We start from the raw sequence: 26,029 nt of genomic DNA, 5'->3' as shown, positions 1-26,029 counted from the left end.
AAAGCGCATTAGGTCAGTCACAATGGACACTTCTATGACGATGACGCTATCCGGACGCACAACCACGAGGTCAGGTTTTAATCTGATTCCAGCAATGGTGAAAACTGGTTCAACGAGTACTTGGTGCTTGTTCTTGATGGCAATATCCTTTACAAAGTCGACAATGGAGTCGTGTCTTTGTATTCGTGGAAAGTGCGTAAAGCCGCAATGTTGTACCACGTGGGAAAGGGTTTCCCCCACCCTTCGATAGTGCCTGCACTTCTTGTCCACCTCACGCCCACGATTACAATTCTCGAGTGTAGGAAGCCGTCCAATGCGTAACTTGATAAATTCGATGTAGGAACGACCAGAAATAATCGACGTAATGCCTTTTTGCCATAATTGACCGTTAGGATTATTTTTCAACTCACATAACGGCTTGCCATCAATTGTTGCATACAGCTGGTCGCTGAAGCGGGGGTTCTTCTTCAGCGCGTATTCGGGTGTAGCCTCGTCAAGAATTTTCACTCACTTGACTGTCTGGTTCCATTCATTCGAAGAAATTCCTTGAATTCTTTACTAATAAATGCCGGGCCCTTATCTGAAAGACAAATTTCCGGTAATCCATGGGTAGCAAACACATGGCACAACGTTGCGGTGGTCGCTGTAGATCGAATAGAAGGCATTGGAACAAGATCTAGCCGTTTCAAATATGCGTCCACAATTACTAGATCTTTCCAATGAGAGGTCTCTCTCCCACGAATGGATCAGTGCAAGGTTTGTCTAAAAGAAAATGTTTTGCAATGGTATTTTAAGAATAATAATAAAAAATAAAGCGTAATTTTTAATAAATTTATACGAAGTTATACAAACTACATAGAAACATTTAAGATGGCCGCTGAAGAAAATTTACCATTTTAAATATTTTGAATTGCGCCTAACAATGATGTCGATGTTAGTTTTCTGGATTTGCAATAAATCTTTTACACTTTCAAAATTCCATGCATGAATATTTTGTTCCGTTTAGAAAATGGAAAATTTAACTAACAGCCATCTTGACCTTTTGGGGATCTGTATCGTAAAACCCATCTTGGTTCTGATGTTTGTAAAAAGATTGTCTCTAGCATATACTGACGCTTTTTTACCACCATGACCATCAAAGACTTCCAAAAAAGTGGTTCTCTTGGCTTCTTTTTGCAGTTATAACTGAAATCTTATCTTCTATGTATCTCCGCATACCTTGATTTATCTGTCACCTTGCTCTTTACCGATAAAATGCATGACTTTCATGCTCAATTATCGGTCCACCTCATCTCAATAAGGGTGGTTTAGTCTCTTCTCTTGACAGTCTCATCCTTGACTGATGACTCTCTTTTTAAATCTGCGAAAGACTTTGTTCGCCAAGTCTCTTTGGTTAGTGTATTGAAATTTTTACACCTATTGATTATGCGTGCAATCGAACCCACCCACAAACAAATTAAATAAGGATTTTTGATGATCCATATAGTTGAAGACAAAAATTCAGGAATTTATGCCCTGAAGGTGGAGTTTACTTCTATTTTAAGAATTTTTTAAATATTAATGAACTCATTTTTCATTATACAAGCAGTATTTATGAAGATTAGTATTGATGAGGAGTCACGACAAGATTTCTCACGAAAAAGAACAAGTGCAATAACTAGTGTACTAATATAAGATGAATAACCATATGAATTGCACAATTACACGTCGCTGATTCTTGCGATGGAGCCGAGAGGAAAAATGATAAAAGTGTGAATTAAAAACCAAGTTTGCAGCTAAATTTTAGTGGATTATTATTAATTCATAATTGGAAAATTCAAAACATATCAAGCTCTAAAGGGAAATTCCCATTCAGACAGTAACTTCCCATCAAGGTCAGAATAGAAGAAACCAAGTAAAAGTTAGCAACGTGCTTGAATTATTGTCCTAGGACTCAATTAAATTTTCTGTTTTTTACTGATAACTCGTGAATTAAAATGTAACTGCACTCATATTCATGTGATTACTAGTACAAAAAATTTTTATGATCAATTCTGCATTCCTTTTTGACAATAGACTCTCTCATTTCAAGGGATATTTTTAACCTGTTAGATACAAAAAAATTTTGTTGTTCAGGAACTTTTCACTCCCCCAGCAGGATAAATGGCTAAACTCTTCATCAATTACAAATTTTATTGGATATTCCTTGGCTTAGTGATTATCAAGTTTTAAGGTGCCTGCAATAAGGTCATTTTCAATATCAAAATTGCTGCGAGATCTTTATTTTCATATCATTGATCTAATACGTGTTTATAGATACCGTAGACTGTTGTAAGTAATACTTCGCAAACGTTTTTTTGAAAAAAGTCTAATGAGGTGAATCTTCAGCCACAGTTTACTTGCAAAATATTAGCAGGTTACCTGCAGATAGTACACAAAGTTTGCTTAATTAACACAATGTTCAATAAATTAAACTCTACAGTTGACAAATCCTTCTGTTTGAAAGGACTAGGTTGATTTTACTATTACTTTTATTTACATCATTAAGACGTTGTCTCAAAATTTCGTAACATTATTGACAAGGTCTCTATATTTCGGGTCTCAAGGCTGGAACAAAAGACATCGGCTGGCTTTCCGTTACTACTAACATATTGTATTTTACGCATGGGATAAGTTCTTTAGCCATAGCATTCATTTTTTCGAAACAACCTATACGCGCAAAAAAATATTATGATTATCATAAAAGATAAATTTAAATAAAATTTATGTTAATCATAAAATTACCGCAACGAAATTCATGGTATAGTGGCGATATTTGTGCCCTCCTTGTGTCAAGGTTATCGCCCCCCACAGAACGGTAAAAAAAAACGTGGTTAGTTTGTTGCATATGGATGTAAATAAATCAGGTAAGGCTTACTTTAATGTAAATCAATGCTATATGTCGCCATTATTAACCACTCTGGTTCTCTTAATAATGGGCATTGTACATCCATTGTTCAATATCAAAAGTGGCTTCACTTCATGAACCAGTTATGTTAGTGCAGTTGATAGCGGCGCAATTTGCCATGTTTTCAAGCAGTTAAACTCGAATATTTAAGTAAATTAACAACTAATACTTCCACCACCGCCAACACACTACACTTTCTGAACTGAAAAACGTCATAATCTCGACCCAATCCTTTTCAAAAAAAATTGTACAAAATTGTTGTAATTTTCTGAAACTTGTATTTTAACCTGAATTGATCATAAGAGTGTGCCATTATAAAAAAATGAAAAAATACTCAAAATTGTAGGACCAAAATAATTTTAATCTAAGTGGTAATATATTTTACCAACCAAATTCGTAAACAGTCTTGCTCGTCTAATGTAAGACATCTACATTTAAAGAAATCCAAACTTCCTTAAATGTAGATGACTTACATTGGACCCCATAAAAAAATTACAGAGTAAAAGAATCCCGGCATGTTCTCTAGAGGAGTACAACCTCTAGCTTATTTCCAAAGACCTAACAGGTTGAGTTCATCATTGCGGTGGCTTGCCACCCGTAAGAGAAAAAACCCAGGAAAATAGCAATAATATGTAGTTGGCAAGCTAAAAATAACAGAATAATTGCCTTGACCAGGATTTGAACCTGGATTTTCTACAAAGTTGCCTTACGTTATACAATCAAGGCTTTGTTACATATATATTAAAAATGTAATGTTGTAATTTAGCAACTTATTTGTACTACAAATCTGTTAAAACAATTTACCAATCTTTTATTGCAGTGGTAAACATCCAAAATATTTTTCGCTCTAACTTTTTAAAAGTTTCATCTCACAAAAACACTTTAGCACGTTGATATACTATATACACTTTATTACATACTCCATAAACAATGCCTAAAATGTTATATAAGAATAATAAGCATTTCGCCCCAAACAGATTCACAGATTACATAATTTGGCGAGTTAAAATACATTGTCACAATGCAATTAATAACATCCTTTCACTCACATTCTGTAGACTGATTTTTTCTAAGAACCAGTAGCAATTAAGTGACTTTCAATGTTGTTCTTCTTTCGTAACCTTTCCAAACTAGAATTCACGCTCCTCCTATTAAAAAATTAATTCTCTTAATTTTCACAGAGAGTAATACATAACACATCTTATTTAAATACACGCTCCTTTTATTAAAACAAACCAAGTTTTGATCATAAAGCTGCTGATCGACTCTATTGACACCACTCATGTGGTGGCTTGATGATTTGGTTCCCGGCTTTATCATTTTTGCCGGTATCGACCATTGGTGCATTGTGTAAAGATAAAAACAATCTTCAGTATCATCTCCGGTCGCTTAAGTTCTCGTGTGGAGGTTCAAATTGTCCCTCTTCTTCATCACTTTCATCATCCAAGTCAAACACCAAGAATTTCATCAATATCATTATAAACATGTTTTTGTTTATAATAATATTGATATTGATATATCAATATCATTACAAACATGTTTTTGTTTTCTCAAACTCCTCCTATTTATTAGAATAAACTTTTAGTTTTAATTACAACAAGAAAACCGTCCGGTTTGATCACACATTCGTATTGTACACATACTTTATACTTCATGGCGGGGAAAACCGTAACTTTCATGCTTTGTAATTAAAATTCATAATATGTACCTACATGAAGTGTTCGTGAAACGCGTTCAAAATGGTAAAATTACAGTGATACTGGAAGAAGAAAAGGATGTTTTGTACATGGTATATAAAACGAAGGGCCCATAGCTAAAAGCTGTTTTCTTCTTCAAAGGTTTTATGTAATAAATGTATAGCTACAGCTATAGCTATATAATCCATCCCAAATAAATGTAAATACAACATCTTGTTTTTTACTTAAGTAAAAATAAATTTAAGAATGGGACGGTGTTATTTTGTAAAGGGACGAGAAAAATATCAATAAAAGCTATACCAAAATTGGCCAAATATTTCTTTCCAAACATCGATAGTGGCACACCGACTTCAGAGTTTTTGCTAGGAATATCTAATAACGTTTTATATGTAGCGATGCCTATATATAGATGTTTTGGCATAAGTGTATACATATTTATATCGTTATTAGCTGCGGGTTATATATTTGCACCTTACGTGCGATTTCTATGAGTACATCCCTAATTTTTTTAGTTAAATTTTAGCTCACAGTTTTACTCAAGCGGGGGAATTAATATAAATTGTAAATTGTTATCTCGCATATATCTTAAACTAAAATAATTTTGACTTAAGCTACGGGGACACGGCAACAATTTTCATGCGATTGCAACAAAAAAATTGTTTTGTTGCAATCGCATGAAAATGTTTCACTGTGTCCCCACATCAAATATCCTCATTCTGCAACATTTTTCGCTCAAATTTTTGTTGCTGCAAGAGAATTTTTGCAACATTTTTTTATTTTAACCAATCAAATTCGTTTAAAAACTCAAAACAATCAAAACAAAAGTTTTTCAATCACAACAAATTAGACAAGACTAGACGAGACTTCGAACTAAACTACATAAGACTTCGACATGGCGGAAGATCAAGCGAAGCAAAAACTTTCGGAAGAAGAAAAAAATGAACTTATTAAATTTTATAACGAAAACAAATCACTGTGGTCTTCCGAAGTCAATAACGGAATAAAGAAGAGAAAGCGGAGGTCAAGGAAGAACTAACAAAAGTTTTTGATGGAAAATATACTTAAAAAAGAAAGTGATGGACGTGTTCTACGACTTCGAACAGCAGAAATTAACTGGTCGTTCAAACTATCAAATTCCACTCTTCAACCCGAATCAATTCCAAGGAAATCAGTTCCAACAGGGACCATTCCTTAACATGCTCGCCAATAAATGGACAGTTTGGTCCTTTTTCACCTTCCTCAGCATCATCTGATGCTTCTTAGACACTCAGAAAGGACATGTAATGAACACTTATTTTATTCCCTTAGACATCAAGTCTCGCACAACGCCACTGCCACGGAACACATCCCTCATTGTAGAAATATGCATTAAATTCCTCTCTGATTGCTTTCGCCTCGTGAGTAGCGTTACTAGCTTTATTTAATGACAAAGAATTCCATGATTCAGTTGGTGGGTCTCTTCGCCAAGATCCCTCTATTATTTCTCCCGTTGTCACATCTTCACTGTCAACCAAATCCTTAGGAATATACACTTTTCCGTAGGTGGAATCCTTCCGTAGCCAATTATGAAGCGTTATGGCAGCAATTGCGATGGTTTAAACCTTTTCTGGTTCCAGTGAGAATGGGCGTCTAAACACTCTCCAACGATTGGCTAAAATACCAAATCCATTTTCAGAAATGCGTCGCATCCTGGAAAGTCGGTAATTGAACACACGTTTTTCGGAGGTCAAACCTTTCTGAGGTTATGGTTTCATCATAAAAGTAGAGAGGGGAAAAGCATCGTCACCTGTACATACATATGGTACTTTTCTAAGACGACCAGGAAGTGCTGATGGTTCTGGCAAATTAAGTTCGCCGGACTCTAGGGCAAGTTTCAAGGAACTTTGGGACCAATTCCCGCCATCTGAATTTCTGCCATTCATCCCTACATCAGCGAAAAGGAATTCGTATTCTGGCCAATCATTCCCATCAAAATTATACTATCACTCCCTTTGTAATTTCTATAATGCGAGCAAGAGTTTTTTGGTTGCTGTATAGCAATGTGTTTTCCGTCGACACCACCTAATCCATTTGGAAAATTCCATCGATTATAAAACTTTTTTGCAATTTCCATCCATTCTTCTGTTGTTTCCGGTGTTTTAAAGTTATTTTTTCCCAAAGCTTCAGCGATAGCACTACACACTTCCTGAATTATATAAGATATTGCCTTCTTACTGATCCGGAATTGATACTCTAAAGATCTGAATGATTCACCGCTTGCAAGATATCTTAATGTGATACAGCACATTTCCTCTGTTTTTATGCATTCTCTCATGTTGGTATCTTGCTTATGCAAAACTGGAGCAAGTAGATGGACCAGTTCATCAAAATGGCCAACGTCCATCCTTACATATCCTTTGAATCCTTCTAGATCTTCTTCCTTTATTCTTTGAACAAGGTGTGAAAGGCTCCATCGACCTTCCTACGTTGTAACCATGGCCTTGTCCAAATAGATCGTTTTGATTGTTTTTTCTTTGTTTCTTCTTCATCAAGAAGAAGTGCAATAGAAGCGATTATTATACTTCGATCAACTGCGACGGCCATCATTATTCGCTGGAGCTCATGCGACACGGAAACAACTTTGCATGCGATTGCAACAAATTTTTTTTGTTGCAATCGCATGAAAATTGTTGCCGTGTCCCCGTAGCTTTACATGCCATTTATTAATAAAAAAACTATGACAAAAATAAAGATGCCAGGACATGCTACGTACTTCTTTTTAAATCAAAGACAAACCTTGGTGTGTTGACAGAAGAACATAAAAAGCAATTACCAAACATTCCTGATATCAAAAATGTTTGTCATATATAACAATAACAATAGTGTTATCACTTTTAAAATTGACCAAAAAAAGTAAAAAAGGATAGTTATTTCTTTTCGAATCATTTTCTCTAATTGAATTGGATCAGCTAAAAAGATTTTTTTTTATTTTCCATAGCTAATTTCCATCCGTTATTCCATCATTTGTTGGAATAACGGATCATCTACAGCTAGTTTTAATATTTTTCAATATTTTTAAAAAATAAAAAACAATTTTAACTGTGTGAGAAATATGATACTAACTAGGCATAAAGACTGCAAACATGTCATCTACAAAATATTGATATTGGCTAAAACTGAAGACTGAGGCAATTGAATTTAATGCGAAACTAAGAAAAAGCAGGCAAACCTTTTATCGAAGACTGACAAAGGGGTTTTGATGTTTGATGTTTTTTAAATAAATTATGAATATTAGAAATACTGATACTAACTATGCAAAAGACTACAAACACTATTACGTTATCTGCAAAATAATGACAGTGGTATTTTGATATGGGTTAAAACTGAATACTGAGACAAACTATAAAGAAAAGGCAAGCAAACTTTCTGAAAAGACTGACAAAGAGCTGAATTTCAATGCATACTATATAATAAAACTGGAAATATAATGGAACTTTAAAATAATAAGTTATAAATAACATTAAAAAGTGAGTGATATCGATCATTGACAAACAGGGGAGTAAATTAATTCAAGTTTAATTAAAAGATTTCATGTATCACAGTGGTTATCGATTAACGGTATTCCACTTTGATAGAGCACTGCCCCTGTTCTATCAGGATCGATCTTGCCCCCTCTTCACGTGTAGAGGGATTAGGACAGATGAAAAGTTATGGATGAAAGAAATGTCTAGTTCCTGCTGAAGACTGTTCGCACTCAGTTAGACATTTTTGTACCTTAGTTCGGGAATATGAGTCGAAACCCTTGTACCCTTTACAGAAGTCCTGTCCTATTAGCGTACGTTTACCAAGAGAATTTCATAAAGTCAATTTCATAAAGTCAATTCATTATCTACAAATTTCGAAACTTTTAAAAATTATCCTCATTACTTTCATTAAAGCGAGGCGACCAGAAAATCGTTCAAAATGTCATTCAGGCTGAAGCTTCTCACGTCCATTGCGGACTACGGGAATGAGTTTTTACTGTTGCAGTACCAATGGATCTTCTGAATTGTTCTCGGTAAATGTTGCTACTATTCTCCAAAAGCTGTTCTTCTATATTAATGACATAGTTGCGCCACAATTTCCACTGCATCTTATTTCTTTTAAAGGTGCTGTCAACGTTGGTAAAAGTTTTAACCTTAATCCAGGAAAATTATTAGAGCAAAAATATCAGCTTGTCTTTCTGGAAGAAGAGGAACTAGTCTACTGACCCTTTTGTGTTTGAATTGTACAGCTATATTCAGTGCGAGATCTCCTTTTTACAAAGATAGTCTGCAGAATGAAGGTAATTGAACTGAAGACCCTCTATAAACATGACATTACAAACACCTATTGACAGTTGGTACACCTCCATAATAATTATCAAAGTCTCCTGTTGCCTCACATAATCTTTGGCTGCACCAAGCCACTAGAAGCTTCGACTGCATGCTACGTTCATCAATATTAAGTTGAATCAATTTCAGTTCATTGTTTTCATGCATGCCTGTATATTTTCTTAGCTTTTTTAGAGCTACATCACCCAACGGATAGTCAGACAGCTGGACAGAATTTAAATTCTTATCTTTTTTAAGTTTGTGTGGTGGTGGAGTCATTGAGTGTATAGTGCGACCATTAGGTATGAGGACTGATGCTGCCCCAGTTGGGGCCAAGTTCATAACAGCAGAATTTCGCTTAAAAATACGACGAACGATTCTAGTAAGCGCGGTAATGATGAATGTTTTCCCGACACCGGCTGTTCCTTGTATTAATAAACGTATTGGCTGGGTACCTGTTGGCAAAGTTCCTTTTGCGACTTGTAATAAATGCTGAAGATTTATACCAATGACTGTTCTTTGTAATTCATTAGCATTTAAGATGTTTATTTGGGGTAAAGTACAATCTTCAGCATGCTGCAATTCATTTTTTTTCTGCTTCTTCAGATATAGATTGTAACCATATGTCAGCATTAATTGGCCATTGACTACCAAAACTTTGAATTGCATACTTATTCCAATCAAATGTAGGCCCACCATCAGGAAGAACCTGTTGTACATTCGGCTCATTGATATCAGCAACATGGTGCCTAGCAATATCTCTCATTATTGCTCTACCTATGTTCATTTGTGCAATGGCAGAATTTTGGGAACATTGGGAACTTGCATCTGTATATTGTGATGATTGATCCGAACACTGAGTATTGGTTTCAATATTGATTGCACGGGTGTGACTTTGTGCTCTCTCGCTTTTTTTATCGAATGATTGTTTAGCCTCTTTCAATGAATCAATTAATATTGATGGGCATTCTTCAGTTTGAACAAGGGAAGCCAAAGCAGCAGCAAATGACTCATGTTGTCCCTTCAAATCTTCGGTATTGTGCCACGTTCCAACAGAAAATATAATGAGCATAGCTTTTGCATAGTCCTCAGTAACAGGCCAGACAGGTTTTGTAGATATTCCTGTAAAAACTGGGACGTGATCTACTTTGCAGGTACAATTACACTTTTTGCTCCAGTTCCATAATGATATTTCTGGCTCAGTTTCTCTCCGCTTATCACTTAAGTATTTGTCTAATGCGCTACTTTTTGTAACAGTTCCATCTTCACCAGACGTATCCAAGGCTCGGAAACCACTGATACCAATGTATCGAAAATTTCTGGTACTTCTAGTCAGACGACCACCACTATTAATGAAATCCGCCGCAGCACCTGGAACATCTACTAAACCCGCAATTTTTTGAAGTAGTCGTTGAGCCAAATTTTTAACAGTGCTTCCATCATCAGTGTTTTCAATGAGATGGCGATAAACATGTACTAAATCTTCCGTTGAAGCAGCACCTTTGCAAGCATAACTAGCAATGTATTTTTGTAGAGCGAGAAGGTTCTGATCGATAATGGGTTGACTATCACAATTTGCTAGCCAACTAAGTATGCGTGTTTTTACATGCATCATCAAGCGAGGATGATCCCGTGGTCCCTCATATCTAGGATGTCCCCCTTCTGTTATGACAGCATTAAAAGGATGAATCTCTTTACCACTTGTTTTTTTGGTTTGTGGATCAAGATCGCCAAAATGAAAGCGACAGTACTTCTGTGGAGCAGTATCTTTTTTATTCTTACGGCGATAACGCAAACAATTGGAATTACAATTATGGAGGCCAATCCTGTTCACAAGATAGATATGTTGCTCTTTTATACCACCTTCATGACTAGCAACATCCGAAAGTTCTTGTGCCAATGGGTTATGGTCCGGTGGAGCTTGAGTCCCCTCTGGTCTGGCCCATTGATCTTTGTTTGGAACCCAAGTTCTAATTCCAGAAGTATCTATAATTTCATTTCCACCAGCAGGATGCAGTGAAGTAAACATTGGTGAAAAAATGTCATTACTGTCTTCATTTGTTGTTTGTAACCATTTTTGAAGTTCTTGCGCTCCAGGTTTTAATGCTTGTGAGTCTGCAACATCATCAGACAAGCTATCCATTATAGTTTTGACTTTCCGGGCATGTTTAGATGACGATATTATTGCGTGTCCATGTATCTCACCTCGACTTTAAGCAAATTCATATCGCAACCAATAGTCATCATATTGAAATACTTCCTTACTAACTGTGGCGAAGTAATTTATAGTCCTTGCATCGAAATACTGTGTCACAATATGAAGATTTTGTAGAATCATTTCCCGCTTGAATTTATTATCACTTTCCATTTGCTGGCGTACAGCATCTTCGTTTACATTGTTTATTAACGCATAATACTTAATAAGTAGTTCATGCAATGGTTTCCAATGAAATTCGGCACAACTGTTGGTATCAAAATATGCTGGTAAATCGCCAAATTCATTTCGTCTAAAAAACAGCATGGCATCCAATTTGTTTTTTGGTCTCTCCAGTATGGATCGGTATTTACCAGGTTTTTTCCAATACTAATAATTTTACGTGGAACTGAATCATCATCATTTTGTAAATTATCTCGAAGTTCAGCGATTGTGAGATGAGCATCATTTAATTGTTGGGAAACAAGAAAGCTATCCTGCTGCAATGCTTGCATTCGCAAACGCATATTTAATAAGAAAAATTTCAAGTACGGATGACGTGCTACACGATTATCAGAACAATAATATATATGTTCGATGTATTCCTTAAAGTTAATTTTATTTAACCTTGGAACAGTTAAGTCACAATTTCCATTAATAAAAACAGTTGGGTATGCCATAGTAAAAAACCCAGGAGTTTTTAATTCCCGAATAGGCCGTTCTCGTGTATATTCTAAATTTGCATTCGCAACTGTGCCATGTTGAAGAGCTTGATTAACTGCATCTTCAGAACCCAAGAGCTTCTCCAGTACTATTCGTAACTCTTTGTGTGCATCTTTAGGTTCAACCGGGCAAACTAAACCAGAACGGGTTGTACTCTCGTCATCGTCAGGTAAGTTTTGTTGAAATTGATTTTCAGCAGGACCCTTATCTCCTTCTGGTATGATATTTGGCAATTCCACAACTGGCAAATCACGTAATTCAGAACGCATCTCTGGTAAATTTTGAATGCGGTCATATTTTATTGAGACATCCTTATAGTATTCATTCGGCAGGAACTGGAAGTAGCGTCCTTTTAAAGGTTTGTCAATGTGATCAGAGCCATTGTATTGATGTTTATTTTTAGTATCTGGACCTTCAACACCCCCTTCTGGGTATCCAAAACACAGTCCCCGTATTGCGTTTTCAACTTACCCCTTTGCACAGTATACTGTTGAACTGAATTTTGAATTCCTTTCTTTTTAATAACCACTATTCCAACTTCTGACGGTAATGATGGCAGTTCAGTAGCAATTTGCATTCTTTGAGGAAAACTGATGCAATGACCTTTTGATGCAAGCATGCCATACCGCAGGAGGTGTATATTCATAATGACAGTAATACGACGAATTAATGCTACTTCTAGTATGGTCAAATTTTGAAGATATGGTGGTACTGGTAAAAAATGCATATCATTATGACGAATGTTATCGTGTAACGGACCCAAGTCGTCATTATCAGCTGACAGTATACCTGAAAATCTAGCAGGTGTCTTAACATTCTTTTTAAAACGACTAAGACTCTCCCTGTGACACCTATCACACCTACCATCGCTGAATATTTTCCAAGGCTTAACAGCAATTGGTTTTGTTTCATTTTTTGCAGTAGGTCTTATTGGAGGTGTTGCGTGAAATACTGGTCGAGTTTCAAGACAAGTTTTACATGTTGATAAACTATGTAATTTCTCACCTTCTTCAAACTGTATTACAGCAGCCACTACATCGGGATTTTGATGAATGGTGGCAGTTTCACTTCCAAAAATGTTGTCTTGATCACTGGACTGGTTGCCTGTGACAACTGTCGACATTGACTGTATGGTTGATGTTTTTGGTATGGACTGTTGTGTGGTTGGCAAATTTTTTGGTATTGACTGTTGTGAGGTTGGCAAATTTTTTGGTATCGTCTGTGCAATTGATGAACTTGTTGGCATTGACTGAGTTGTTGATATGGAGTGTGTAGTTGGTAAATTTGTTGACAAAATATTATTCTGATTGTGTGTAAGTGATTGGCAGTGTAACAGGCGGGTTTTTTAAAATCAAATTTTTCTGTTTACCCACAGCTGTTTTACAAACGGCTTTTTTGCATCTATAAGTTATTCGCTTGCGCCTATTTTTTGTTTCGGTAATTGTTTCATTGACTTCAGGTTCTTCATATTTAATATTCAACTGAAGACACTTTTGCTTTAGAGCAAGTTCTTTATTTAAAAAATTATTAGTTTTAGGTCTGTTTTGTATTACAACAGACATATGAGATTTCATTACTTTTTCCACTAGAAGATCTTGCTTTTCCTTTAAAGTAATCACTTTCTCTTTACCATATTTTTTATTTGTTGTATCTTTAGGTTGAATTACATTGCCCGATGACAAACAGGGAATTTTTTTAGGTGGACTGAGTGGTGCAATGCAACAGAAGGAAGGCTCAAATTGTCATCAAAGACCAATGATTGGTAGTGATTTCTATTTACTCTCCCAAGCAAAATAAAAGCACCTGCAGTGGTACCATCAGACAATAGATGTGCCAATTGCTGTTCCCCAGCAATATCATGTGTTTCATCATAAGTAGGACTAATAAGGGTATATGGGTGCATCGCAGTACTGGTATCAGATGTTATCAAAATGTTGACGCCCAGCATTATTGCGGCAGCTTGTATGAAAATTTCTTCAACATAGACAGTAGGTTTTGACTGAATTTGTAAGTCACGTTCCCACTCTTCAGAGCTTTTTGAATAAAAGGTCCGATTATTTTGAAAAATTCCTATGTTGCTATTTTTGCGGACAAATTTGACCACAGCTGCTCGTAGTTCAACATGGTTCTGGAAATTAAGTTCAGAGGGGACAATTTGTCTGATCTCAGGCCGATCAAGTTGCTGTACTACTGCTCTATAAAAACAGTTGCCATCTCCTATCGTCACTTCACGATATGTTATATTTGACAGACCAATACTTCTAGCATAAGCAATTATATGGTCTGCAGAATTTGACTCATTTAAAAGATGGGCAGCATAAGACTCTTGTAGTGCTATTTGGAAGTCAATATCATTGTTATTAAAGGGTCCAGGATTGCTTTCAATATCCCCTGATAACAATAACAGTAACTTCAAACATGCAAGATTGATGTTACAGCTTAGACAACATATAAAAATTAATAAACTAAAAAGTTTTAAAAAATAAATGAAGTGGTTGCTATTATCCAGATTGTCAAAAAACATTCCTGTATGGCTGTGGAAATTTGTTTTATTTTTAATATCATTACTGGAATGAATAGCAGCTACATTATAAAACGAACCGATAGTGGCACGATATGCCTGAACTGATATCATGATTGTTTTTTTTTTACAAGTAAATTAGTATTAACGATGCACCTAGCTGCAGTTTTTTGCACCTAAATAAGATTTAAACAGTAAATAATAATCTAGTAAACGATGCACCTAGTTGCACTTTGCACCTAAATGTTTGTTTGTTTGCTAGTAAAAGACACAGAAAAAATTATCAAATAATACTTATCCAATAATCTGTGAAGTATCCAAAAGTTCAAGCAAACAAAACCAACGCGCTCTGGTAAATTACCAGAGGGTTTGAAAAAAAAGTGGCGCCGAAAAAGTATATTTCGGTCGCCAAATCACGTGATCTATTTTGTCCAATCAAAGCGAAAAATGTTTGTGTTTCAAAAACTTCACGTGATCCATTTTATCCAATTAAATCAAAATATGTTTGTTTTGGAAAAATTATTTGCGCTTATGTATTAGTTTTTTTGTTTTTTTTTGTTTTTTTTCCTCTATTAAAAATTTATTACATTGGATACATGATATCTTAATTAAATATTATGGCATTTTATTTTTAGAATAAAACTTGTTTGTTAGGATGTATATTTGATGTAAATATCAAGGTCTCTAAAAATTTAATCTTAGCACGCTGAAGCTGGTGATTTTTATAAAATTTAGCTACCTATGTATTCAGTTTAGTTTGTGTAGCTAGCTAGAAAATCTAGGCATGTCACTAACAAATTCTTTCATGCTTTAGTTAGCTAGCTTTAGGGGTGTGAATCATCTCTTTGAAGGTGAAGGAGTTCATTACATGTGAAAAAAATAGTGATATACTAGCTCTACATAACCTTTCGTTTTCACCATAATTTTCATGACAAAAGCAAAGAAATACTAGGGACAAAGTTGTAAAAAAACATTATAAAGGCTGAATTTATCATTTTATTCATAATAAAGTTCAGGCTCTTCTGCTAAAAAGAATATAAGTTTTTTAGGACAGACTAACAAATGCTCTAATTTGTCATAATGACTATTTCTACCCGAAATAATCACCAGCACGTGGTTTGTGTGCTGTACGTAATTTTAAATTTTCCAAAGATTCACTTGTCTCAATATCTATAGGTGCAAGTTTTTTTCCTAGCCCTGTTTAGGATTCGAACCTAAATCTCTCATTTGCAAGAGTGTCTTAACCATTAGACCAACAGGGGATAAATGCGTGCATAATTTTACAGTTGCACATCATAACAAGAACTTAACAGTAACGTCTAGTTAAATAACCTTTTTAAGTGAGCGTTCACATATTACGTAATCAATTTTTTGCCTATTTTCTACTCCTCCCACCCCCATGTAATCAGTCGTAATCATTTGGTGACCCCCCTCCCAAAATTGCGTCATCATCTACTTAACCCCCCCCTAAAAAAAATCCGTAAAGAATTAGTTTATGAATGAAAACAAATACTGTTTGTCTTAAAACAGATGCTAGTATTTATACCAGACCCTACAAAAGTTTTAAATATTTACAGTTTTATATTTTACTGTTATATTTTACATTTAAGATATAGAATAAGGCCAGTACAAACGTTTTAGATATAATTGATATGTTTCACACTCTTGATAAAATATGCTTTTAATTTTTTTTGATTTGCTTATGTTATTAAACCACTTTGGCTGATTTTAGTTGACCCCCCTCCCCCCTACTTGATTACGTAATATGTGAACGTTCCCTGTAACAGAAAATGTAGACGTTGATGTAAAAAAAGGTTATTTGATATAGGAATAATTTCTGTCAAAAAATGAATGCGATATATATATAGATATTTAAAGATTTTCAATACATGTTGACGATTGCACAAGAACCACTTGTCAGAATTTAAAATGGCTTAATAAAAAATATAGATGTCAATATAGAAATAATTTCCATTTGTCACTTAATCCACACTGGTGTATGCTCACCGGCAGGGTTAAAAAAGTTAATTTCCTGATCTATAACGTGGCAATGTCTACTACACCGCTTCTTTTGTGATGTTCCTACATTATAGCTACAATCATTCACAAAAATATGGCTCTCACCCCCTCTATAACATTCAATGTTATAAAGTTCCCAACTTGACCTCGTAAGTGGGAAGGGAAGTATCTATAGAATTATATATAGGTATGTACTTTTGCTGATTTCGCTAAACATTTTTTGCCCTTGAACTTTGGTCTATAATTGGACGATTGTGGATTGTCGCTAGAACAAGCTATGTAATGGGACATTCCTAATCAGAGTAGAATTATATCACTTATATACTGTGTCATAAGTATAAGCTAGGTGGCCTATCTCATTGAAAATCTGTCCAAAAGAATTTTTCTATGCTAGCTATGTAGATAATTTTATGCTAGCCTAATTAGCTAATTTTATGCCAGCTAAGTAGTTAAATTTATGCTAGCTCTGTAGCCAGTTTTATGCTAGCTGTATATGTTATATGTTTGTTCTATTGCTCTATTTTATGCCAGCCAGCTCAGTCAGTAGTTTTATGCTAGCTAGCCTTAAGTGTGAGTGAGAATAAGAAAGAGTTCATTACATGTAAAGGAATAGTGATATACTAGCTAGCTAAAAACATACCCTTTCTTCGTTTTCTTGAACAAGCCCTTTTGTCAGTTGCGATATAGCTTAGATTAACGAAAGTTTGAGTTTGAGGCGCTATGTGTCCGAGAAAAAGTCATGTGATATTAGTGAAATTAATATGTGTATCACGTGGCTAAAAATTGTAGGCAAACTTAATCTCAATTGGAAACAGCACTATTTACGCTTGGTTAAAAACAACAAAAACTCCATCGCCGTGCTAAAAACATATTGTCTCGCTTACTAAAAAATGTAATTAAGAATGACCATATTAAATCGCTGGGAAACTGACTCAAAAACGGCCGAATTTTGGATATTTTTTATGTATAGGGGGACGAGGCGCGGAAATCGTATAGAAATCCTATATACTCTCCACCGTACTTCCTTTTTCTTTTATATTTGGCTTATTTAATGAGGAAATGGGCTCCGCTACTCTACGCAAAAATGAATGTGATATAGATGATTGTACAAGAAGCGCTTTTCTGGATTTAGATGAGTTGCAGCACGACTTAATATTTTGATTTGCATCCACACCAATGGACATGTGCATGCATATGCACAGGCAGAAAATATCTTATAAATGAACAGAAAAATGTTTGTTTTTGGAAAAACTAGCTACCAGTGTCTGTATTAGCTAATCCACAGTTTGTTCCGGGCACAATATTTCACGAGCCAATGATATTACATTCTGTTTATAATCTGACGAACTAGAATCCGTAAAAATATGGCACCTAGTTTGGTATATTTAGCACGAGGGTGCCGATAAGCCGCATACGCCGTAAAAAGTGCGGGCGTTTTCGGGCGAGTTCGGCGTTTTGAAAAAAATTCAGGTATTTGCCCAAAAAACCCGCATAGTCCCGAACAATGCCCGAAAAAAAAAGATTCACCACAAATGACTCTCGAAGAATTATTTAAAAAAGTATAAAAATTAAAATGAACTAACTATGTGATAGCGAAGTTCTTAAAAAAACTGTTTTTTAAGATTTGTGATAATATTTACTTGATAAATAACTTATATATAAACTTTATTAACTCCTTTCTCTTCAAACGCATTCTTTTAACTGTCGTCCGCCATGTTTATGTTACAAGGTGTTGCATTTCGGGAATGTTCCGGGCGAGTTCGGGCGTGTTCAGGAAAGTGCGGGCGGTTTCGGCCGACAACCGTCAATTTAATTCGAAAAGTCGCCCGAACTCGCCCGTATATATGCGGGCGTTTGCGGCTTATCGGCACCCTCTTTATTTAGCTAGAAAATCTGAGCCACTAAATTATGTTTTATGCTTTAGTTAGGGAGCTTTTTAGGGGTGTGAATGACCTAAAAGTGAAAAATAGTGATAGCTCTACATAACCTTCCATTTTCACTATATTTTTCAAAATAAATACTATGGACAAGGTTGCAAAAAACACATGGAGGTTGCATTTATTCTTTTATTTATAAAAAAAGTCCAGGCTCTTCTGCTAAAAAGAATATATGTCTATACCAATGTTCTTTTGCTGATTTGGCTAAACTTTTGGTTCTTAGTTTTTTGTCTAAAATTGTTAGAACCAACATATTTTGTGGATAATTGTAGATATTTGATTGTACTTTCCTAATCAGAGCATAATTAACTCATTGTGCAGTATGTGTATGACTAGAAAATATGTCTTAAGGATCATTTAAATCTTTTTTTTTTTTTTTTTTTTTTTTTTTTCGCCAAAAGAAATTTACATACAACTATTTCAAAATTACAGATACAAGTTCTACATACACATAAGTACAGGCATAAATTTCTACATTAGGATATATATATATACATATATATATACATAACTGTATCACGTACGTAGAATAAAATGGCAGGAGTAAGTAGAAGACTATGCAGTCTTATCATCTCACACCTTACATAGCCGTCATTAAAAAGAGCGTCAAATAAAAATTGATAATTAAAAACTTAATAAAATATTAAATGTTATGTTAAATAAAAGAAAGCGTTTAATTATCACACATAGTGTTGTTTCAGAAGAAGACTTGTTCGTTATTACTTCGTAACAGCTGATTTCTTAGTGCAATTTTAAATTGTTTTGTAGATGGAAGGCTTTTTATCTCATCGTTTAGAAGCATGCTCCAGAGTTTTGGGCCTCGGTTTGATATTGAAAATTTTGTTACATTAGATATGATTTTTGGCCGAAAGAAATTATTACCTGAAAATCTAGTTGGATATTTATGTTGAACTTTCTTAAATAATGTAATGAATATATTTGGTGCTATTAAATTTTTAATCTTATACATAAAAATAAGGACTTGAAAAATGTTTAGCTGACATACATTAAGAATACCCAGTTCTTTTAGCAATGGTCTAGAATGGGAACATTTGTTCTGTCGTAATATAATCCTACTGGCATGTTTTTGCTGAATGTGCAGTTTTTTTAATTTTGTTATATTAGTGCTACCCCATGCAATGTTTGCATAGTTTAAATAGCAGTGTATAAAGGAAAAATATATGCTTCTTAAGCAGTTCTTATTCAAAGCGAAACTGGCTTTATATAAGATTCCTAAGCTTTTGGAAACTTTGTTTTCCACTAATTTAATATGTTCTCTCCAAGTTAAATTTTCGTCTAGGAGAACTCCAAGAAATTTCATTGAATATTCTCTTCTTATGTTTACATGATCAATAACTAATCCAGGTAACCTAAGAGGTATTTTATCTTTTTTACTAAGTTTGTGAAAAAAGGTATATCTAGTTTTTGAAGTGTTAAGGGATAATTTATTCGCTTTAAACCATTCAGCCAATTTAGCCAATTCTAGGTTAGTGGTTTCAAAAAGTACGTTTATATCTTTATGAGTAAAGAATAAATTTGTATCATCAGCAAATAAAATTGAATTTAAGACACTAGATGCTCTAAATATATCATTGATATAAATAAGAAACAACAGTGGCCCTAAAATTGACCCTTGAGGTACTCCACATGTTATAATCCTGTAGTTAGTATTTCCTTCGTCATAAGAAATATATTGTTTTCTTTCGAAGAGGTAGTTATTGAACCATGTGAGATATGTATTTCTTATGCCATAATTTTTTAGTTTTTCTAATAGAATCTCATGGTTGACTGTATCGAATGCCTTACTGAGATCAATAAAGACCCCAATTGTAAATTTATTCTCATCAAAGGCTTGAAATATTTCCTGACTCAACTGAATGATTGCGTGATCAGTTGAATGACCTGCTTGAAATCCAAATTGCTTATTATAAAAAATATCGTTATTGTTCAAGAAAGAATAAACCCTGTTGTACATGATTCTCTCTAAAATCTTCGAGAAGCAAGGGAGTATTGAAATTGGTCTGTAGTTAGATACTTTACAAACCTCTCCTGCTTTAAAGACTGGGGCAACTCTAGCTATTTTTAACTTTTTAGGAACAATGCCTGTAATTAGAGATGAATTAAATATATGCAGTAGTGGAGATTTTAGTTCATTGAAACAGTTCTTTAAGACATTGCTGCTGATTTGATCAAAGCCAGGACTTTTGTTGATTTGCAAAGAATGAAATGCTGCTTCTAGTTCCTCCTCACTTAGCTCTTTTTTCTCTATTTCATTATCATAATATGACAAATACGATTTAAAGGATTTTGTACTGTGACCTATTTTCGACGCCAGGGTCGGCCCCACTTTAGTGAAAAAATTGTTAAATTCTTCAGCTATCAAAGATGGTTCTTCAATTTCATTTTCGTCATTTACAAGTTTTGAAGGAAAATTATTACTTCTAATTTTTATTTTACCAATCACTTCCTTGATGATATTCCATGTTTTTCTTGCATTATGTTTGTATTTATTAATTTGTTCATTGAAGTAAAAATTCTTAGCACGCTTTTTTATCAATTCAAAAAGGTTTTTATAATTTTTGTACAGTGTTTCATTCCCGTAGGTTTTCTTTCTTAAATACTTTTCATATAGTTTTTGTTTTCTTCGGGAAGATTTTTGGAGACCCCTAGTCATCCAGGGATTAAAGAATGTTTTGGTCTTAATAAACTTAATTTCTTCTGGAAATGCCGCATCATAAGCTTCCAAAAAAATTTTCAGAAAGCTATCATATGCGTCATTTGCATCCTTCCCTTTTACCACGTCGTCCCATTTTACCTTAGCCAATAAATACTTAAATAATGTTATTGTATTTTCATTTATTTTTCGCTTTTTTATTTTTACATGGTTTGACTGTTTATCAAAGTTTGTATTGGACGTGATAAAGATGGGAAAATGATCAGAGATGTCTGTTTTGATAATACCCGAATGTAGTTCTTTGTCGCAAAATGAATTTGTTATGATGTGATCAATTACTGTAGCGTTTTGTTTAGTTACCCGGGTTGGTTTATTTATGAGAGGAATATACCCACTTTGAAATATAAAGTTAAAGAAACACTGGATGTTTTTGTTTGTTTCGTAATCAAGTGTATTGAGGTTAAGATCCCCCACGAGGTATACTGCTTTGCTGGTGTTTTTATTGATCAATATAATAGGTTCAATTAACGTTTTAAAATTATCAATTGATCCTGCAGGTTGCCTGTATATTACGCTCACAATGATGTTCGTTGTGGTTTTGTTCAGTATTTCTACACTTAATGACTCACAATCGTTATTATTCACACATAGCTCTGTTCTTTTTTTATACAATAGAGAATTATGAATAAACACACACACGCCACCACCCGCCTTGTTAGAGTTTCTAATTTGATGAATCACCGAGTAATTACACAATTGAAAATTTGAATTGTTTTTTATGGCTTCATCACGACACCAAGTTTCAGTGAGACAAATTATTTTAAAACGAAAATTCAGAGTGTGGAGAAACTGTTTAAAACTCTCAAAATTCTTTTGCATGCTTCTAATGTTGAGATGTAGTATAGAAAAGGAATAATTTCTTGCATGTGCAAAAATATTGTCTGAATTTGGAGAATAATATTTTGTATTAGTGTTCTTGGACAATGTACAGTTATAAAAATTTAAGTTTGGGTCATTTTCATCGTTTAATAGTAAGGTTTCGTTGGTTTGGAATGGATGGAATTCCAAATTTTCAAAATTTGTTTCCGTCATTGTAGTAGAAAAGATAATTAAAAAGAAAATATAAATCGTGTAAATAAGAAAGCGTTAAACAATGTTTTTCGGTTTCTTAAACTCCCTAACAACAAGACGATCATAAAGAACGATAGCATATTTACCATTTTCTCTATGAATCTTCATTTCCTTGAAGAGATTCGCCCTAATCTGATTCGTCGAAGTGGAGTAATCCTCATTTACATATATTCCGGTGCCTTTTAGTTTCTTCGAGTTGTTTAAAATATTAACTTTATCCTTATAGTCCAACAGTTTAAGTACGATAGTACGCTTTTTCCCATTGCTTTCCTCTCCTGTGCGGTGTGCTCTCTCTACGTGCACATTCGACAATCCTAATTTGTGTTCAAAGAAATTGACCACTTTCTTTTCAGTATCCAACTCTCCGACTCGCTTTCTCCCAACCCATCAATACGTAAATTGTTTCTTCTTTGTCTATCCTCTAAGTGTCGTAGTTTTTCCTCATAAATACTCAATTGTTCTTTACGATTCGTTGTCTGTTCAAGTAAGCCAGCTTCCATTTTTTTAAAACTTTCCTCATTCAAACTTTGTGTCACTGTCAAGCTTTCCTCTATATCTTTTTTGTCCTTTTCTAAGGCTTTAATTTTTTCAATTGCTCCAAAAAGATTATTTTTTAATGTCCTATTTTCTTCTTGGATAGCTTCATATGATGATGCAATTTCTTTCAGTTTTTTGTCTAATTCACCAATCTGTTCGTTTGTGATCTTCAGATTACTGCTAATTAACTGAACAATATCCTGCTGTTGCTTTTGAAACATTGTTGTAAAAATATCACGCACCATTTCCACAGAAATTATGTTCACTTGATTAGATTCCATATTTGTAAATATAAGTATTGAGTAAGTATTAAGTAAAATAGTAAAATTTAAATAAAATATCAAAATTTAAATTCCCTCTTCCGCAGTAGTTAAAAACACGTCCGCTCTCGACAACTCTCTCATTAACCGCTACATTAACCGCCGGCATAAAATTAGCTACATAGCTAATTTTATGCCGGCCAAGTAGCCAGTTTTATGTCAGATAAGTAGCTAGTGAGAAAAACAGTTTTGTGCTGGTTAACTACCTAGTTTATGCTGCTAGCTAGCCAATTTGGTAGTGTTATACCAGCTTATTTTGCCACATATGTTGGTAGTTATTTGCTAGTTAGGTGTGGGTGAGAAGAGGTTCATTACATGTAAAAAATAGTGATATACTAGCTAGCTATTCATACTTCCCTCTTTCGCTTTCTTGAAAATATCAGTTCGTCCCCATTTTCCGCTTGGCACCATCTTTAAAAAACAACAAACACTCCATCGCTTTGCTCCTTGATAAACACGTTGTCTCGCTTACTATAAACTGTACTAAAGAATGACCACATTAAATTGCTGGATTACTGTGATTTTTTGTTTGAATTTTTGTAATTCGGATGTATAGGGACGAAATCGCATAGAAATGCTATATACTCTCCATCGTACTTCTTTCCCTTATATTTGGCTTATATAATGAGGAAACAGGCTCCGCTACTCTTCGCAAAAATATGTCTACGCAAAACAAGTAACTGAAGTAAGATCAATTTGTGAAAATAAATGATACGATGTGACTTTGTTTATTTTTCTACTCTGGTTCTTTTTACTAAATTTTCTTTTTTGTAGTTGATAAAATCTGCTCAAGACTACATTTTCTCAATGAATAGGTTTAAAATAAATTAAAATTACGAGATTCGTTAAAATTTAAGGTATATTCTAAATCTAAATAATAAGCTATACATAGCAGTGGCGTAGCAGGCTTGTCTTGTAACAATAGCTAGTAGATTTAAATCTCATTTTTTATAAGAAAGCAAACAAAAGGCCTAGTAGTGTTTGTTCCTTATTTATTTTATGATTTCAGTACAAAAGTATCACCAGAAATTATTTTGGGGGCCAGTTAAAAAAAGTGACCTGTTTTTAAGAAACTGTAGTTAAATTTACAACATTGCTAAGAAACTTTTATGGTTTTTCTCAATAAGGAAACAAGTATATAAATATATTTATTGCGAAGCTTTTCGTACTTCTAGTACATCATCAAGCATTAAAAACATCTATCAAAACTTATACATTAAATACAGCTAAGAACAATTAAAAGAATAATTAAAAATATTAAAATCCTGTGGGAATTTATGTTATACCATTTCTAACAAGGTTCACAAATTTAATGTCCAATTGATCGTTTATAGAAGGGTTAAATTTCTTTATATAGTATGCTTCTAATATCTTTCGTTTTCTTGTAATATTTGGAGCTTTTGTAATAATGTTCGAAGTGAAAGAGTGACCATTATTGAGAGCTATATGCTTCTCTGGCTCTGATTTATTATTAATCTTATCATGCTCTCTCCATCTTACTTCTGCATTGCTTTTCGTTTTACCTATGTATTTCCAATTACACGAACGCACTCCTTCGTAAGTCACTGAAGATTGGTGTTTAACTTTTTTCTTTAGGGGAAAAAGTGATCTGATTTTATGGTTTTAGTATTGAGTATGAGCAACGAGTTTTGTTTTGAGATGAAATTGAAACCGAATAGTTACAGCTTTGATAAAAAAAAAATTGACATCGTGAAAAACAATTGTGAGAGAATTCGGGTATTTTTGAAAATCTTCGATATTTTTCTAACTTTTTTCAAGCAAGTTCTAGGAAACTTTTAAACTCAACTAAACGCTTTTCCTTCATAAGAATATGCTTTATAGGAATATCAGATTGGGATTTAAAGTTAGGAACAATAGGTCTCTTTTTGGAACAATAGAGAAATAGGAATAATGGCCAACCTGGTTATTATAAAAAAGGCGTGTATCAGTTCGAATTGTTTCTCGAAGTGTACGTGTAGGTAAATATGATTATGAGTTTAAACTTATAACATTTTAATCTCCAATTTCTAATTAACAATTAAAAATCTGGCTTTATGAAACTCCAGACTTTTATATACTTCGGATCACTTCACAAATTCAGATAATAATAAAAAAATAAATATCGTTAGCATTAGTTACATGGTTAGTTAATACTTTTGGCGCGACAAACTGGGCCTAATATATAATATAAATAACATTATAGTAAATAACACCGGTTCATGGATTTTCCCTACAGCTGCACTAGGCAGAACAACAAAAAAATGTGGTTACTAAAAACAAAGATGTAAAAACACTCGCGATCACATCACAAATTTATTTTATAGAACGTATTGTGTGTAGATTATGCCCTATATTTTCTCGTTTTCCACGCTTGCAGATATTTTATCTGACTAAGTTCGTACAGACACTCAAAACAAACATATATGCTCCTTACCATGTATTGTTGTAGAAAAACAAATACGACCCATGGTGAGCTGAGTAGCTTTCTTGTCTTTCTCTGCCCAGTGCTGCAGAAATTATTGGGCCAGGGTACTCAAGAAGAAATTCCTCTTTGTAAAATGTTTTTGTGGTGAAAACGCCGTACCCTGTTGAAAACATAAAAAAAAATATAGAAAGTCATTGTTGCGCCAGCATTATTACTTGCAATGAAATCAATAACTTTGAATGAAAAAATGGTTTTCTTAAAAGACATTTGCATTCATACCTATATTATCGTTTATGTACACTAAATCGAATCCTTTTTGATCAGTTTTACTTTTACAGTAATTTTTTGCCACTTCCTTGTGGTCAATTTTACATCTTTTGCCTCTTCTCTAAAACAAATTTATTTGCATACTACAATTTTAGAAAAAATAAGACAAATTTCAAAGATAGCAGAATAACATTTCCACCTTTTCCCATGCATTCACTTGTGAGTAAAAGAGCAAATAGACCACTAAAGTTGCAGTTTGTTTACATCAACTCACCTTATTGTAAAAGTGCAATTACAGCAAAGATATTCTATATAAATATAAAATTT

At 34.0% G+C, this 26,029-nt stretch overlaps 2 protein-coding genes across 2 annotated transcripts; both read right to left on the bottom strand.

Annotated features, from left to right (window-relative positions):
- Positions 1–19,045: 19,045 nt before the first annotated feature.
- LOC130626478 (uncharacterized) lies at positions 19,046–22,114 on the bottom strand. Its single transcript, XM_057441328.1, has 3 exons — positions 21,230–22,114; positions 21,057–21,178; positions 19,046–20,837 (listed from the first exon to the last, which is right to left on the bottom strand). The coding sequence occupies exons 1-3, from the start codon at positions 22,112–22,114 to the stop codon at positions 19,046–19,048; spliced, it is 2,799 nt and encodes a 932-aa protein (XP_057297311.1).
- Positions 22,115–22,168: 54 nt separating this feature from the next.
- Positions 22,169–22,971, bottom strand: LOC130626314 (uncharacterized). Its single transcript, XM_057441322.1, has 2 exons — positions 22,515–22,971; positions 22,169–22,467 (listed from the first exon to the last, which is right to left on the bottom strand). Exons 1-2 carry the CDS (start codon positions 22,969–22,971, stop codon positions 22,169–22,171), a joined length of 756 nt encoding a protein of 251 aa, XP_057297305.1.
- Between the last annotated feature and the right edge of the window lie 3,058 nt (positions 22,972–26,029).

Source organism: Hydractinia symbiolongicarpus, chromosome 1 (genome assembly GCF_029227915.1).
Source record: "Hydractinia symbiolongicarpus strain clone_291-10 chromosome 1, HSymV2.1, whole genome shotgun sequence".
Taxonomy (NCBI): Eukaryota; Metazoa; Cnidaria; class Hydrozoa; order Anthoathecata; family Hydractiniidae; genus Hydractinia; species Hydractinia symbiolongicarpus.
This window is presented reverse-complemented; position numbering and strand designations above follow the sequence as displayed.